The sequence below is a fragment of the Periophthalmus magnuspinnatus genome, chromosome 5, assembly GCF_009829125.3.
Source record: "Periophthalmus magnuspinnatus isolate fPerMag1 chromosome 5, fPerMag1.2.pri, whole genome shotgun sequence".
In the NCBI taxonomy this organism is placed as follows: Eukaryota; Metazoa; Chordata; class Actinopteri; order Gobiiformes; family Gobiidae; genus Periophthalmus; species Periophthalmus magnuspinnatus.
In genome coordinates this window covers 22,023,417-22,041,886 of record NC_047130.1, presented here as the reverse complement: position 1 = coordinate 22,041,886, position 18,470 = coordinate 22,023,417, and the positions used below count along the sequence as shown (strand labels likewise).

At 37.4% G+C, this 18,470-nt stretch overlaps 1 protein-coding gene across 1 annotated transcript in view; it reads right to left on the bottom strand.

The window, feature by feature from the left end:
• Window positions 1-18,470, bottom strand: part of poc1a (POC1 centriolar protein A) — a 39,875-nt gene that overhangs the window by 9,745 nt on the left and 11,660 nt on the right. The window contains 2 exon segments of the mRNA XM_055221702.1: window positions 4,339-4,497; window positions 4,499-4,567. Coding sequence (XP_055077677.1) covers window positions 4,339-4,497; window positions 4,499-4,567 — 228 coding nt within the window.

Below are 18,470 nucleotides of genomic sequence, written 5' to 3'. Positions count from 1 at the left end.
TAAGAAGTGGTCTAGTCTTATCAGTCTAACATCTGTTCTGACCCTCACATAGCACATATTTGTAATACTGAAATAACAAGTGTTTTGTTGAAGTTGGCTGATAAAATGGTTGAGGAAAGCAGTTAGAAAGACCAGGCTAGACTCTTTTGTATAGGCGCTGCTGAGATTAGTAGCTTGCGTGTTTGGATATAAGGCCAATATAAAGTACATTCATACTAAGGCTTAGTACTTAGACTTTGTACAACTCCACAGGGTTAGGGTTCAGGGTTAAGGGTTCAGGGTTAAGGGTTCAGGGTTAAGGGTTAGGGCTAATGCGGTACGGTAAGTCTGTGTTGATTATTCATTGTAGTAATCAAGGAAGTTGCAAATAAAAAAGTTAAAAAGTAAAAAAAAACATGAATTACTAATAATTGGACAGTGGCGAGTAAAATGTAAAATGCTGTATTTTCCTAGACTATATCTAACACAAAATAATAGTAGTTTCCTTAATATCACAGTGTGTCTCGATTTTGTCCCATTTATGTGTGCTTTAAAGTATAAGTTTAAATGAACATCTAGCTTCAATACTAGTTTTGGTATCAGTCAAATAAAATTCACTTTATTCGAAGTTTAATTGCAGACAGTCCCCTACTTGAGACGCTTCTCTTCCTGTCACCATCACAGAGGCACAATAATATCGATTAGTATCTGGCTATTGATTGTTTGACAAGCTTAAAAGTTAAATGCTCTTTAAAAATGTAATGAGTCTGACAGGGTTGATTTTCATTTGCTGCTTCTAGGAAAATACAATTTCCTCAATTTGTTTCAATGTCTATGAAAACCACAGCCTGTATAAGCTAAATTACATTGCGTTCACACTGATTTGATCCTGGTTTGAGCCTAATTTAGTCTTGATGTAGTTTGGTTTAGTCCTGGTCTAGTCCAGATTTTCAGTCCAACTTTCGATGTGGTGCATGTGTCCATGTGTTCGGACACCCTTCGTGTAACATTTGTGAAGCAGCTTATTACAATCAAGTCTTCCAATTAATTGTAAAAGCCAAAAGTTAAATCTGTCAACTGGACAAAATGGACTTTTGGCTTTTACTATGGATCAAACCTGGACGACTGAGGGATTGCACAGACTTCTTCCAATAAATTGTATAAATTCAAAACACTTTTAGCTTTTTAAGGCCGGGGATCAAGGCATAGTAGCGTAGTGTTGTCACAGTAAGAAAACGTCAACTTAAAACAACAGAATGTGATTTTCAACATTAAATAAGACTTTCCCTGTATTCCACAGTGGTCCATGGGTGAATACTAGTCTATGTGTCTTATACTTGTTCTGATACTGTTCAAGATCGCTCTAAAGCTATTCAGGAAAAATGTATTTCTGTCCTGTGAATGTGACTTTTTTGTATTGATGCCTACTCAAATGGATATCTAGCTTCGATACTAGTTTTAGCATGAATGAGTATCTGATTTCCAATACTTTTGAACCCTATAGTACAGTATATTCTCATTTCATGAAAGATAGAAAGTCAAAGCAGTGAAATGTTGGGAGTGAAATCAGCCAACGCAGCAGAGTGAGAGAGCCAGCTCCAGTCCGTGCTGAATAATTCATCGGCTCTCCTCAGTCTCAAGGATTACAGTTACAAAGAGCTGTAATAGTGAAAAATAAAACCCAAAAAGACTTGTGAAATGGACAAGAAAAGAGGAGTACTGCAGCGCTAGCCAAAACTCAGGAGGACGGGGTAATCGGAGAGATACGGGTTTGCACAAAAAAGAAACGTAAAACTACTGATTTTCTGATGATAGATGAAACAAGAAACTGTTCTGATAGGAAATTGCGACAAAAGGACCTCACGCTGTAAGCTATAATTTAACAGAATCGCATGTATTGAATAAGGTGGCGGTCACTAACCGAACATTTGGACAATCGTTTTGGACATCAATAAAACTCATCTGAACGTACTGCATTGCTCTACAAAACCATACATAGACTTTTTTTGAGAATAGTGTAGTACAGAACTTAAAATGAATAAATATTTGTACTGTTTTGGCTATTCAGATTTGGCTGTACCAGATTTTTTTTTTTTTTAATCAAAATGAGTTTTTTATCAGTATAGATACATTGAGAAGCTTTTAAAACAGCAATGAGACTGAATCTGCATCTAATTAAGAAGCATTTTATACAATCAGGCAGTGCACTGTTATCATACTAGTTGTTTTTAGGATTACCAGGACAGCAAAACTCAGCTCTGGCCTCTGAAAGTTGTGAAAAGCCCTTATAAACTCATCATTGTGAATAATTAGGATGCAGCAGATAAGTGAGGAATAAACTAGATGTGTTTTTTCCACATTTGGAAGACAGTAAAAATCTGGTACAGCTCCTTTAAATTATAGCCACAAGTTGTGCTTCCACTTTTCATATTTTATCTCTTTCCTTATTAGAGGTTTAGTCTCTACAGAGCCTCCACAGCCAGTCAAATTAGCGATTAGCCATGATCTCTGTCTGCCTCCTCTCACAAATGGAGAGGAAATTCAGCTGCAGTGTAAGTGCAGTTATAATATAACAAATCTCATATCAACATCTCACAATACATCACCAGCGATATGATATGGCCCAGTCGAATTGAATATATAATAATTAGGGAAGGTCTGAAAGCAAAAGAAAAATGGACAGTGCTATGGATCATATATTGAGCTGATACCATTAACCGACAGTAGTTTAGCTTTTAAAATACAAATAGAGGCTTACTGAAGTTGAAATAAAGATGGCAATTTAAGTTTTCACTTTTGTAAAAATAATAAAATGTGTTTATCTAGGATCTGTCTGAAAGCTGATGCACTGATGACAATCTGGGAATCACACATGGGCACATAGCGACTGGGGCAGCGCCAGAAAAATATCAGTTCTAATATATCAGCCATTATTGAAAAAAGATGAAGCTATTTCTTCTTCACATCACTTTAGTTTGAGGGTGAACTTGAGGCCTCCCTGGAAACAGCTAACTCAGAACTTTTACTTTATACCATTAGTAATTGCTCTTACAAATGTCTGGCTTAAGAGGCAATCGCAACTTTGATTATCTGCTTCCTTCTCTACTTGCTTTTCCACATCGAAAGCACTAACAATCAAATGTATCAGCTCAAACCCTTAAGTGAAGTAAACTAAAATGGATTTGAAAGTGGTTTGGCTGGTTTGTGGTCCTCTGCTTTTTCTCTTGGATAATCTATTTTTAGTTGTGTCGGTTCTGGTTTGGTCTGGACTCCTGCAGTGCCTGGCCTTCATCGTTCACAGAGCACTCATGCTGAGAGGGGGGAGGCGCTGAGAGGTGGCAGTGGGGAGCATCTCTGCTTGACTCTGTCCTTACTCTGTGGACACGACAGCACCCCAACCCCATCCGGAGGAGGAATAACAATAATACAGACATGTATATTAGCAGGTGAGGTTTTTAGTTAGACTCTATACTGACTTTTAACACTAGAAATTAGAATTAGAAGTGGATTTAGAACTTTGACAACAATATCCATAAAATCGATAAGAAATAACACTTTGTTTGTTTGTTTTTTTCAGACTAGTCACAGAATAGAAATGGAAATCTATTGAACAGCATACATTACGTGTATTAAGGATTTTGCTGTTGTTTGATCATGATGTCAAACAATCATAACAGTGATTTTTCTTTTTACAGTAAATAACCAGTACTGGAGCCAGTTCTCTCCTGTAGATGAAATTCTGAATGAGGATAATAAAGAGACTTACCTGGTAAATTAAGGTTAAATAAAAGGCTTATTTTAATATATGTTATTGCACAGTAGCCAAATTACACAGTCTGAATATTAGGGTTGTAGTGGACTAAAGATATTCTTGCTCGACTAAAGACATGTCCTACTGATGGATTAGTCGATGAAGGGGCCGTATCAAAAGCTCTCAAAACTATTACGTATCTCTATGTATCTGCTTCAAACTGCACTCACAAGACTACAACTGCACGGGAGTTCATTCAAAAACATACAAAAATACTAGGAAATACTCACCTCTCCCTTCTTCTGTTGTCCCATATGAATCTTACTAATCGACTAATACAAAGACCAAGACATATTAATTGATTACTCAACTACAGACCTACCGTACTGTTATTTGTAAGTCCTTTCAATGTTTTAAGCTGTCAGTGAATTCAGAATTAAACAGCGGGCATATTATTTTATTTGAACTCAGATTTTCAGAGTGAATCGTACCTCTGGCCGTAGGCTGCAGTGGAAGGAAGCTTTTGTTGTGTTGTGTGACGTGGGTGCTCTGGCCCGGTACAGTACATGCAGTTTGTCATAAAGAAGAGTACATGCTGTGCTGCTTACCTGGGTGAGGATATCCAGCTGACCTATAATGTGCTCTAGGGTGGTGGTCAAGCCCCCCTCTGCGGCCGGCTCCTGTGGGTGTGAGGGAGGAGCGCTGGACTTGGAGGTGGGCCGGTGAGAGGTGGAGGAGGTCAGGCTGGGTTTTCTGTGGGTTTGGGGCGGTCTCGATCGGCCATTGTGATTGAAGGAATGGGAGTCTGCTACTGATCCCTGTTACTGCTTCTGAAGTCTGGAAACAAGAGAAGATGTAAGCATGTTGTGTGGGGAGATACTGTACTATGTGGATCTGGAGACAGGAGACATTTTATTATGGGCTCAGTTGGTAAAGTGCTCGTCCTCTGATCCAAAGGTTGACGTTGACGTAAACATCATTGGTAGAATGTGCGCGTGAATGGATGAGTGGTTCCTTGATGTAGTGCTTTGAGTGCATTGCATGTCATGTAAACATAAGGACATCTGTGTATGGCTCAGGGGACATAATGTGATAAGAGTATACGGTATATTCTAAACAAAACACAAAACGCGTGTTAATATTTTCTCATTGGAGCTATGAGGGATATTGAACAGGGGTGGCAGTATTTTGTAGCTCAGTGTTTTTTCTGTTTTTGTTTTTTTTTTTGTTTTTTTTTTTTCTATGATCAACACTGGTTGGAAACGCTGTTGCTGCAGCAGCCGTGTCACTACCAGAGTTTACTACCAGAGAATGAATGAGAAAGAAATGAGTAAAAGACTACTGTAAAATGCTCTGAGGAGCTTGTGAAGTTCTATATATAGCCTATCTGATATATTGCTATAGCTGTCTGTGTGTCAGCATTGAAACTAAATTGTGATTTCATTAAACCTGGACTAAACCAGGTCTAAACAAGACCAAACCACGTGTATGTAAAGGCTAAAGTGGGCTCAAACAGGACTAAAGAAGGACAAGAGTGAAGGTGAATATTTTTCTTTACTGATACACAAACACCTACGTATTGTCTGTCAGGCTTCATTTGATTTTACAAATAAATAAATCAAACTAGAAATGGGAAATACATCGAAAAAGGTATGATATCACTAATTTTGAATATTGAGGGTATTGCTTATAAAGAAAACTACTTTAAAAAGGCAGACACAATAAATATATAATAAATATACATATATAATATAAAATAAACAAATGTGATATAATATGATATTTCCACATGTTTTTGGTTAAATTTACAGTCTATTCATGTTTTATGTGATAGTTCAACCCTAACAAAGATATTTACAGACACATTTTAGCACATTTCTGATGGATAGTATCTTCGTAAAAAGATAAACCAAACAAAAAAATGACACCCCTAAATCAAACATTAAAATAAAACATCTTTGCCATGTAACTCTTCAGTCAGTCTGTGAATAATGTAGTGAGACATCTCCACATGAAGTGACCACGTCCCTCCATCGCTCCGTCTGCATGACTCAAATACACTTACTGTCAGGAACTGTATTTCCACGTGTTAAACCTGTCTGTATCAGGTCTGTGGAAACACAACAGCTCACAGAAGAATAATGCCAAAGTGTTCAGCTTCTAAATGAGGCCGATACATGAGCCATCGTCTGCTGTCTCGCCCAACACAGACACAAGGACAGAGAGAGAGAGGGAGCTGTGATTAAATTAGCAGGGATTCCTCACAGTCTGGGCCTAAGTGCTATAGAATGCTCCTTATTACCATTTTATGCAACACAGAAGCTGTCAACAGAGCAGCAAAAATAAACAAGAATGATCATCATTTATATTTGTATAGAGTAGTGTTCATTTTGATAAGAGATTTTAATTTAATTTTAGTCTTTTGAGCTCCATCTGTGTAATTCCTCAGTCGTTCAGGTATGATCCACAGCAAAATAAAAATTCAATTCTGTCAACTGGACAAAGTTGCAGAGTGAATACATTTGGCCGCTCATCCTCAGGCTCATTCACCTCTTTTGATTAAAATGATTATTAGTTCTAGTGGGTGTGACTGACCAGGTGGATTAACCGATCAGGGACACACACGATGCATTCAGAGCATCCTCACCCTGATGAATTTATAAGCACTTTTCACAGCTTAGAGAGACCAGAGCGGAGTTTTGCCATCACGGTAAAGCTAACGATAACTAGCTCGCTAGCCATGCACTTCCTGATTACGGGACAATAAAATGCTTTATAATTAGATGCAGACAGCACACAGCAAACCTCAAGACCTCAAGAGCTGCTTATACAATATATCTGTACTGGGGCCACACAAATTTTGCTCAAACGGGGAAAAAAATGAGGTACAGGACCTTTAATCGTGGCAGCCCTATTAAACATGATGACTTTGTCATCATGCGTTTTTATTCAGTAGACTTAATACACCTATTCTTCTCATCCATGTGTTGAAGGCGCCAACCCCTCGTAGCTGTCACTCTGCAGCCGCACACAGCTCTGATGTATCACCTGGAGCGGAAAAACCAACAGTGGAAACTCTCCTCAGGCTCAAATTAAACCTCTGTCCTGAGTCTGTGATCTGTCAATACTCGCTGCTGCAAGCTGCACACAGAGGCATTTATCAAGTCTACTACACAGAAACAGCTGGCCTCCGACGTACACTGTATCCTGCAGGCTCAAATACTACTACTACAGGTAACATCACTGGTTACCACCTGTACACAAACCGCATTAAAAATGAAACTAAACTGGAACTAAATACAAAACAAAACCTGGACTAAACACGACCAAACCAAGTGTACATAACGGCTAAACCATTAGCCAGCTGGCCACCGACATACAAATACTGCTGCTTCTTTACTTCTCTAAATGTAATACTACCAACTACTACCACTACTGCAACAACATAATCAAATATTATATTATAGGGCAGTGCTTCTCAGACTGAAGTACATGTACACGGGCTGCCTCTAGTGGTACTCAAGGTCCTCTGCACTTTGAGTATTTCTTAATTCTATAAAGAAATTGATTAATGTCACTATAACTATGTAGCACTACCCTATCCATGGTTTAATTTCATTTTAGATCTGTGTCAATTAGTTCTATTTTAGCCTTATTATAGCCCGGTTAGACCTGATGGTACTTGGTAAGTCAAATATCATCTTGCCATGAAAAGTTTAAGAACCACTGTTACAAGTTGAATATACAGACTTGGTTCTTGTTGTTTTAATGTTTTTAATGTTGTAAAAACGCCTCTTGACTACTACTTCTATGTCTGTTGTGGGTGCTTTTAGGCCTAGTACTACCACTAGCGCTACTACAACAACAACAGCATACTACAATAATAAAACTTACACGTTTCCACAATACTCAAATGGCTACTAATACTTACTACTAACACTGCACACATGTATAGCAGATTTAAATTGTAATACAAAGATAAATTACTAACAAGGCCAGTAACACACCTCAAATGATAAGACAAAAACTTTCATAAAATAGATTCTTATGAGCTTTTAGCCATGTTATAATGTTGTTACCTCATCAAAAACATACCTGGAGTTTTGTTTCATTCACACATTTATTAATCTCAAAATGCTCCGTTCCCCCTTGTGATGTCATGTAGTGGTAGTTTTCATGTTAACAGCTCCTTTTACCTTTAGTTCAGTAGAGATTGGCAGTTCCAGAGCTGAAATCATCCAAATGATTCTAGTGAAGGTGTATGGAGTTTTTGATGTGGAAACAACATTATAGCATAGATCAGAAAATAACATAATATGAGCCCTTTAAGAAACAGATCACAAGCCACTACAATATGTAATTTATATATTCATTTTGCATTTGTAATTAAATCAAACAGAAGCGTGCATGTCAGAATATAACAAAGGGGAGAATATACAGTGAGCTATTGGCGTCCATAGCCAAGACTTTAATTACAGCAAAGCATTTAATTAATTAAAAGTGCTTGTAATGCTCAGTGATGAATGAAGGCTGTGAAGTACACTGGTTCTGATTTACACTGCACAGGAGAAGTGGAGCGGATTCAACCATTCACTAATGCCACTTAAGTCTCTCCTTCCTCTCATTTCTAATCTGTATCTATTCAGGCTTACTGTATCCATTGAGCTGAACTTATATTATCTGTTTCGAGCAGTGATTTTCAAACTGTGTCACATGGGCCAGTAGTGATATGAAGAGGATAGTTTAGTTCAGTTTAAAGCGGATCTATTCTGTAAAATCTACTTTTCAGAGCTTTTAACCATGTTATGGTTGTTACATTTGCTCACGTGATGTTGTTTTTGAAGTGATTTGTGCATGTTTCAGCAATCTTTAATCACTTATTTTCAACATGCCATACCATACATGCCAATTCTATTTCCTTAATTGGTGATACACGTAGGATTCGGCAGTGCTGTGTAGTCATTTTAGTACAAATAGCTGCTTGCTATCATGATCTGCGACTATACATCGGAGGTGGACACAGCCATTTTCAAACGGAAAAGTAGCGGGCTTGTTTCGTTTATTAAGTTGTTTTAGATGAATATTGCGATTTAAAATGTGCAAATTATAACTTAAATAGCAGTCAAAAGCACAATAGGTCTTCTTTAAAGGAGAGTTTTGTTTGTGTTTCAGTCTTGTTCTGGTTTGAACCTGGCTTAGTCATGCTGATGTTTTGAATTAGTTCTGGTTGTATGAAGTCCACTTACAGTATTTGCTTCAGTCCAGGTCTTGGTCCATATTTAAACTGGGTTAATTTCTTTAGTTTTGGTTGAGACTGGGTGAGACATGGTTTGCTGTATGTTTGTCCGAGTTTAGTCCTTGTTATGTCCAGCTTTAGTTGTAATCTAGTTCATGTTTGGTTGTCTTATCTTGTTTTAGAAATTGAAAGAAATTGATTTGTTCTGGTGAGGTATTTGTTATTCCACATACAAGTTGTACATCCTGTTTGGGATCCAGGATCTTCTTGCTGTGAGTCAAGAGTCTAAACCACAGTTCAACATGTAGTAATATAGTGCCTTGAATTTCAAGTTTTACTCCTGGTAAAGGTGTAACTTTTCTGGTGGATGATCTGAGTGTTTCGATGAGATGTACATTCCTAGTGCTTCCACAGTATGGCATTAAACTTCCTTCTCCTTCACCATGGAGACAAGCAGGTGTTGCCACCAGGTCAAGTTATAGGTCAGATCTGTGGAGAGGTATACCCACTCATAGTAAGAATGCATTTTATCCAAGTATTTTTGAGGAATAAAAACACCTGTAATAGAATAAAGATGGATATGTTTAATGCTACACTGTGGAACATACCAGTTGAAACAATAACTTAACACTAACTCCATAGAGACAAGAACGTGATATACACTTCACCAGAAAATGATTTGGGATTAAAGGTGCACTACATAGCACCTTTTTTCCGTAATTGTAAAGCTCATTTAAAAATGTTACCTAGAACCTAGATATTTTCTACTGTGGTGAGTGCTAACATTGACAATCACAGCTCTATATAGTTTCCCTATCCTTATCTCTCTCCCTCTCCCTACCTTCCTCTCTCTCTCTCCCTTTCTTCTCTCTGTGTTTAACGATGCTCTCTCGCTCCACTAGACCATGAGGCGTCTTTGACTTCATTGGTATCTTCTCCTCCGTGCACTGTCACACCCCCTGCTCCCTTTGTCCCTGCTGTCAAACACTATCATCTGCAGCTACTGGCATAACAAAAACAATTGCACACTTGTCATATACACATATACATATGAGTTATACATAAGAAATCACTGTAAATGTGGGAATTACATGGGCCATAATGTAATCTTTTGTCATATTTGTGGACTGCGCCTCAATCATCAAATAGAAATTTAAAAAAGTATTAAGAGTATTGCACTGGGAAAGGCATTTGGTCTCCTATATATGCCTGAACAGTGTAGAAACTAAAAAGATAATACAAATTGACAATTCATTGGATTATTATTATAAGGAATTTAGCGTTGTGCTCTGTCTTCATATGCTCATATAGAATCTGCTGCAATAGTCACTCCCATTGGCTGGTGAGTAATGGAAAATAAGCATTCCTATCCATGTAAGAACTGAATGAATGAGAATCAAGAACTGTGCCATAACAATTAACAATAAAGTATGATATCTTTTGAATGGGGAAATGTTGTCAAATACATAACAGGGAGTAAAAACTCATAAATACATATAAAAATGTATAGTTTTGAATCCAGCTTCATTACAGCAAATCATCATGACTCAAAAGCAGCACCATTTCATAAGTCTCTCAGTAGTAATATTGCTTATAAGCGCATCAACATGGGTTTAATATATTAGAAAACATGTAATACTGTTTTAAATATAAGCAAGTGGTATGGATTAAAAGGTATTCAACAAACCAATTTAAATCTTGAGCATTTAAACGTTCAGGCAGATAGCTCTAATATAATCTTGTGCATAAATAAGACTAAAGGCAGAGAGAAGCGGCTGTGCAGTTGTGTCATGTGCAGAGTGTGCCGCTCGTCTGTCGGCACACGTGAGCACAGACCCAGATGTGAGGCTCCAGACGAGGGGAGGAGGGGCTGCAGAGAGGGGGGCTATGGATCTCAAGACCTGTTTAGTCCTGCTTAAAATGCGATTTAGACCTATTTTAAAACCTGTTTTAGTTGTACTCAAAACACGATTTAAGACCTGCTTTAAGATCTGGTTTAATCCTGGTCAAGATGCGATTTAGACCTGTTTTAAGACCTCCTTTAGTCCTGCTCAAGATGCGATTTAGACCTGTTCTAAGACCTGGTTTAGTTGTACTCAAAATGTGATTTAGACCTGCTTTAAGATCTGGTTTAATCCTGGTCAAGATGCGATTTAGACCTGTTTTAAGACCTCCTTTAGTCCTGCTCAAGATGCGATTTAGACCTGTTCTAAAACCTGGTTTAGTTGTACTCAAAATGTGATTTAGACCTGCTTTAAGATCTGGTTTAATCCTGCTCAAGATGTGATTTAGACCTGTTTTGAGACTTGATTAAGTCCTGCTTAAAACACAATTTAGAACTGATTTAAGATCTGGTTCAATCCTGGTCTAGATGTGATTTAAACCTGTTTTAAGACCTGGTTTAGTCCTGTTGATGACGTGATTTAGACCTGGTTTAGTCCTGCTCAAGATGTGCTTTAGACCTGTTTAAGACTTGGTTTAGTCCTGTTTTAGTCCAGCTCAAAGATGGGCTGGGATTTAGACCTGTTTTAGACCTACTTTTAGACATGTTTTGAACCTGGTTTTAGATCTGATTTGTTCCTGCTAACGATATACTTTAGACTGGTTTGAAACCTGGTTTAGTCCTGCTCAAGATGTGCTTTAGATCTGCTTTAGACCTGTTTCAGACCTGGTTTAGTCCTGGTTTAGTCCTGCTTCAGACAATGTTTAGTGCTGCTAAGGATGTACTTTAGAACGGTTTGAAACCTGGTTTAGTCCTGCTCAAGATGACCTGCTTCAGAGCTGGTTTAAACCTGGTTTATTCATGGCTTTCAGTTTCCTATTATATGCAACATTTTGTGGACTTTCATAATCAAAAGATAGTAGATTTTGTTTCACTTTGGGATAGGATAAGAAAGCCTTTATTTTGTCCCACAAAATATTGAATACACTGTATACATTGCATTTTTAATACAGTACAATGTAACAAAAACATAAAATCAACTTCAAAACTTCAAGAAAAAGTGCAAATTTGGGTTAGGCTTTTCTTTGTATTGATACCAGCTTAAATGAGCATCTATTCTTGATACCAGCTGAAGTTGTATTAAGTTGTTTGGAAAACCAATATGAGCAGCACAGTTTATCCAGCCTAATAGCACTGAATATTGTTGTATCCTCACAGTTCTCATTAAACTATAATAAAGTAAATATGATTTCTATGAGAACGCACATAGAGGAAATAGTGTCATTTTTTCTGCCTGCTTTCCATCGACACGTGTGCGAGGCTCGGCACACATTATGAGGGATGAAAGGGGCCGTATTAATAATAAATTATAAATGATTCAATTATACATGAAAGAGGAAATCTGGGAGCGGAGACTTCCAGGTGCGGAGTGTTCGTTTAAGTGACACATCTGACAAATGATTATTCAAACGTGACAAACAGCTGCGGAGTTAAAGCTTTCACTACTTTGTAATGTGAACATCAATATACGGTAGGTCCAAAAGATTAGCTCACAACTTCAACAGCATAAATATTTCAGTTTGAGGATTTTGGACTTAACTCTAACTCTTATTTTTACAGATTAAATTAAAAGTATACTATCTTTGACCTAAGTAATGATAAAGTTGAACAAAAACGAATGTATTTACATTTCTGGTTGAAGGCGCACAAGGTCCACCACGTCATGTTGCTATAGAGATGTTATCGCTTTACCAGAAATGTTTCAAAGTATTGAATTAAACACATCATCACTATATCTTGCATTAACTTAACTGCATTTTTACTTAAACGGGATTGCCTCTACACAGATCTGACTTTTAACTTGGCTGAGTTGCATCACCTGTTTGTCTCCATGGAGATAGATAATTCACTGGTATACTATGAAACATTCTAAGCAAAGCACTAACATCTCCATGGAGACAGGCAGGGGGGCAGACTTTCCGACAGAAAAGTGACATAGTGTATCTTTAACCAGAAGTTTAATTAATGATGTGTGTTTTGAATAAATGGATAAAAATATTTGGTAGTTGGAAAGAACATAGACCATTGAACACAGCCCAAAGACAGGAAATCAAAGACACTGCATGCACATTTGATTAGCTGTTCTTTTCAGTCATTTTGATGAGATACAAACTAAACTAAACTCTAAACTAAAAAAATATATATATATTGTGGAAATGGTTGTAGGCTGCAAACAAAACGGCCAAGGTTAAAAGATTAAACAACTACCGTACTTCCTATGTTTGATGGAAACACAAAATTACACTGTGATTGTGGGATTGTGGGAACATACAAGGTGATTTCTAGATTTTCAACATATTCACAGCTTATTCATGGGTTTCATCTTCCTGTTTATATGCATCCTTTTGAGGACTTCTCACCATTCAAAAGATATTATATTTTGTTTGAATTGTCAACTTCAATGGCAACGATCGTAATATTTCATCAGTTTGGACCCAGGGCTTGAATACAAAATCTGGGTCATTATGATATTTATTTTACATATTATTGTGCAGTAGTGGCACAGCATTATGGGAGTTGTGCTAATTCATGAAAAGCTTTTTATGTTATGTGTGAAAAGACACATTATGACCTACATAGTCCATAAATGCACCATTCACTGTACTAAAAGCATGTCCAGTGTCTCTATATGGTACAAAACAAGCACATTAGCATTACGTCACATTTTCATTCAATACACATGATTTTCCATTAGTACATAACCTTCAGAAAACTGTTTTGTACAAAGGTATCAATATCGGTGTTGATACTGGAAAGTTTTAAAGATCAGTTACTAATTCTCTGTCTTCCAGGGTCTCATTAATGGTGTGGTCTGATTCAAAAACTATAAACTTTGAGCGTCAGGACTTTCAAAGATGAGACAGAAGGGCTCAAAGAGAAGAGATCAAGTTTGAAATTTGTGTACACAAGTGAGAATTCTACATAAAGCCCCCCCCCCCCCCCCCCCCCCAGTACCTCAATTTACAGCTCAGAACCTACAGAATTCAGTCACTGGGTTTTGTCACAGTCTGCTCTGGTCCAGTCCTGCTTTTCTCCTCCTCATCCTCTGTCATCTGTCTCCTCCGGTCTGGGCATAGCTACTAACTGCACACCTGGCTTCAATCTAAACTCTACCTACAGTATAAGAAGAGCAGCTCCACAGCCATTTCTCGCTAGTTTGTTTGATCTACACTACTCGTTAGTAGTTCTTCACTTTTGGATTCTGGTTTGAACATTTTTTCTTGTGCTCAGATCCTTCCTGCTCCCCTGCCTGCCTTGCCAGCCCAACAGCTTAATTGTAAACTAAATAATTTGGACTGCGTTTCTGTGTTCTGCTTTTGGGTCCTATACCAAATCGTGACGTGTTTACTATTATACAGTGTTTTTTGGTGTAAAGTTGCTGCAACTTGTGGGTAATGGGTGTGTGAATAATAGTATTAGCATATTATTATGGTAATGTACTCTTAATATATTGAAGTAGTTTTACACTTCTTATTACATTTCTATCAGGTGTGAATTGCTAATACATAACATATATAGATCACTATATTACCGTTTATTGTTTTGAAAATGGTATACAACGTCTTAACATGTTTTATAAGTTTCACGTTTGTTTTTGATGCTTTGAGTGCTGTCACATTACAATCGGTGTGCATTTGCTAATGAACATACTGCACATCGCATTAGTTTTGTGAAGTTGTGTACTTTTACATCCTGTTTTTGTGCATTCATGGAAAATTGCTGTGTGGGAGCATGGATGAAGTAGGCTTTTGGGCTGAGAATCGGACAAAATCGTACTGCTAACCGTACAGAGCATTCAAATTGTGCCCGGGAGAGATCGCTAAATTACTCAAACATGCATGGATGACATCTAAAACCTCTTCAGGCATGTATTTGATGAGGGAACAATGTTATAACATGATAGAAATTTTGCATGATACCTCATTTTTAAGGAAACTATCCTGGTATCGGTTGATAGCAAGCAGCAGATTCCCAAAGCCCAAGTATCGATATTGATAATGGAACTGTAAAAGCAGGATCGGTGCATGTCTACTTTTTTACCAACGAGAGATTTTAGAAACAAATCATCTCTATGCATGGTTTGGCTGCCCATTTTCTAATTAGGCCTTTAAGCAGGTCTGGGATAGCGCCTGTTGAGTGGAGAGGCTATTAAAATCTATTTACAACAGCGTTTCAGGCCTGTGGGAGGGAATAATGGCGTCTTATCAGAGAATCAGAAAAACAGCTCTAAGTGTCCGTCTGAGGCATTAGCAGCTGTTTAAGGCAGCCCAAACGCTTTGTACTCCAGGCTAATAATAGTGGCACTTACCTTTCCAGAGTGGTACAAAATATATAATTTGGAGAATGAATTAACAGTTACTTATCTTGATATTTTAATTGGATCATTCATCAGAACTGGGCTAAATGTGAATAGAAAAATTAGCCAAAAGTGCAGTAATTTTACCTTGTACCTTTGTTTGGAAGATTGCGCTAGAAGGTTGTTTAATTTTGAATCAGCTGTTTTTCAAACCTATGTATGCAGTTTATTTAGGGATTATTCTTTATTAAAATGTGTGTGTGTGTTGTTTTTCCTTTTTATTGTTCTTGGCTGCTAATTTGTTTATCTGTGTGCATGTGTATTATTTTGCTTTCATAATAGTTGTAGCTTTGTTGCTTCAGATAGTTTGTAAGGTTGTAATTTTTAATAAATAGTTTGTACTTTTGAGGCCCGTTAATTGTATTGTTTTCTGCCATTGGCTCTTTGTTTTGACCTTACATTTCCCTATACACCAACATTTTACCATATTCAACACTCAAAATGAGCTGTGAGCACTCTCCTCTTTCCCCATAGTGATTGAGTTATCTAAAGTGGCCGTGGGTGGATCTTGAAACAGAAAAAAATCAATGGGTGAAAGCGGATCCTGGGAAGACCTTGGCTGTGCCCTTGTAAATGTAACTAACACTGGACAAGTCGCGGGTCTGAAATCTGACGCGCTGTTCCACTCCACTGCAGCCGACAACAGCCGTCAATTATTAAACATCTGTAATTGCAGCGCTATTGTACGCCTTTTAGGTTAGTCTCAGTTCATTCAAGTTGTTGAAAACATTCTCATTCCTATTATGTTTTCTTGGATAGTACTAGAGGTGCTATTTAGTAAGGCGATACAAACTATAATGGATACATTTAGGGCTGAAATAACATCATTGGTTAATTGTAACTAATTTCTGAGATAAATTAATTTAGTATTCGAATAATCGTTATTTTGACAATACACAGACTCCAAAATATGTGCTGAGAAGAGGTTTTATCTCTCAAATAAAGTAGGAATTACATTAAATTACATAGAATACATGTATATTTAGTGTACTTGGTAAAAAATATGGTATTTTGTCCATAGACTGTATATACCTACTACCCTACACGATCCAAATAAGAATTGCTCAGTCGATTCTGGTGCCCTCTCTCTGTAACTGCAGCTGTCAGGCATCATTTTGGTCTTTAAATATTCATATCAATCTGTGCTACATGATCCTGGTGTTTTTATTTAGCTATTTTGTCCATAAATCAAGATATTAATATTAATAACACACCATAAGTAATAACTTTCCCTGAGGTGGCACCGGCTAGCATTAGCAACAGGTTTGATTAACGGGAAGGGGCGTTACCTTCAACAGCCTCGCTCCGGACTTGCTCTTTGATTGCTATGTTACTCATGGTCGGAATTCCAAATATGGAACTTGAGGACCAATATAGATCTTTATAGGGGCGAATATGGACCCACTTCATTTGAGTGGAGCCGAACGCCGAATGTGTAACGTCACACTCTCTAAGTCCACTTCTTTATATAGTCTATGGTTTTGTCTGTAAATATACTCCATTAGGAAGGCTTCACATATCATCACTTCACATCGCTTCATCTGCATCAAATTTAGTAAAAAATTCATATCCACCTTTTAATCTAAACAATAAATCAGTTAATCAAAAGAATACATTATAAATTAATCCACTAACAAAATAAGCATTAGTTGCAGCACTAGATATAGTCCAAAAATAAAACAGTTTGTTGTACAATTCCACAGACCATACACGGTTAGTTTAGAATTTAAAGGTAATCTTGCAGCATATTGTAATAGCTATGGGATCAACATTGATTAGGGGAAAATGTATAGTGTGTCCATAGCAGACAGAAGAGGTATCAAAAGGGGAACTCCCGGTGGGCTCTAGATTCCAGTTTGTCGATACTGAATCGATAGCGGCTGAAAAAAATGCAACAGGGAAAGTGGCTACAACTGTGAAGACTAAAGCTGTTCACACATAATCCCTACATGCTGGAAAACAAAAAGAAAAAGCTGCATAAGTAAACAGCAAAACTTAAAAAAGATTTTTTTAAGAGCAAAGCATTGATCGATAGAAGAGGAGAGGAGGATTGGCTGTTCTTGGAGGATATAAAACTTGAAATTGCTGGGTGTCAGATGACACTGCAATATTTTATACTTCTGTACTCTTTCACTGAGGAAACTGGGTACAATTTTTGACATTTTAGCATTATCTGGTATGGTTTGATAAATAGTGGAATTATAAAATAGGTTAAACATTTAAAACATGTATGGATTATGGGTATTTTTACTGCTCCTGACAGGTTACTCCAGCCATACTGAAGGATTGGTCAAATGCAGTGAACAAATTTCCCTACGGGGACAATAAAATGTACCCTAACCTTAACATTACGTTAACCTTCAAAGGGGAAAAAATCGTATAATTGACTGAGGAATACTGACAGCATCCTATTCTTGGATCTTAAAGGACCTATATTACATAAAATGGATTCCTGTGAGCTTCAAGCCATGTTATAATGCTGTTACCTCCTCAAAACATACATGGAGTTGTGTTTTGTTTCATTCACACATGTTCGAGCAATCCATTATTATTAGTCTGTCTACATCTCCAAAGCTCAAAATGCTCTGTTCCACCTTGTAACGTCATGCAGCAGTATTTTTCAAATTAAGAGCTACTTTTTACCTTATCATTCCCTAGAGACGGGCAATTCCAGGGCTGAATTCTCCAGATGATTCTAGTGAAGGTGTGTGGAGTTTAAAAACACAGCAGAGCACTATCTGTCTTACCACATGACATCACAAGTGTTTTCCGTTTGAGAGAAGAACTGAAATGTGCAGGGTTTGTGTGTTGAACATAAGTGAATAAAAGAAAACACAAACCTGGGTATGTTTGTGATGAGGAAATGAAGTATTCGCATGCATGTTTTTTGGTCACTAGCACAGCTTTAGAATAGCTTTTTCAGATGGAAAACAAAGTGGACCACCCTTGCATAGCTCTAATCCCAAATCATCATAGAGTGACTCACATGGCTCTTTCTTATAAGTTTGATAAATGCGCTTTAGATGAAGACAACATGAAGTAGTCTGATTTTTGTCACAAGTTCTGCCCTTACAATACACTTTCTGGGGGAGAAACGGTTTAACTTTACTTACTTATGAGTAAAACTTCACTTTTAAAGCATCCT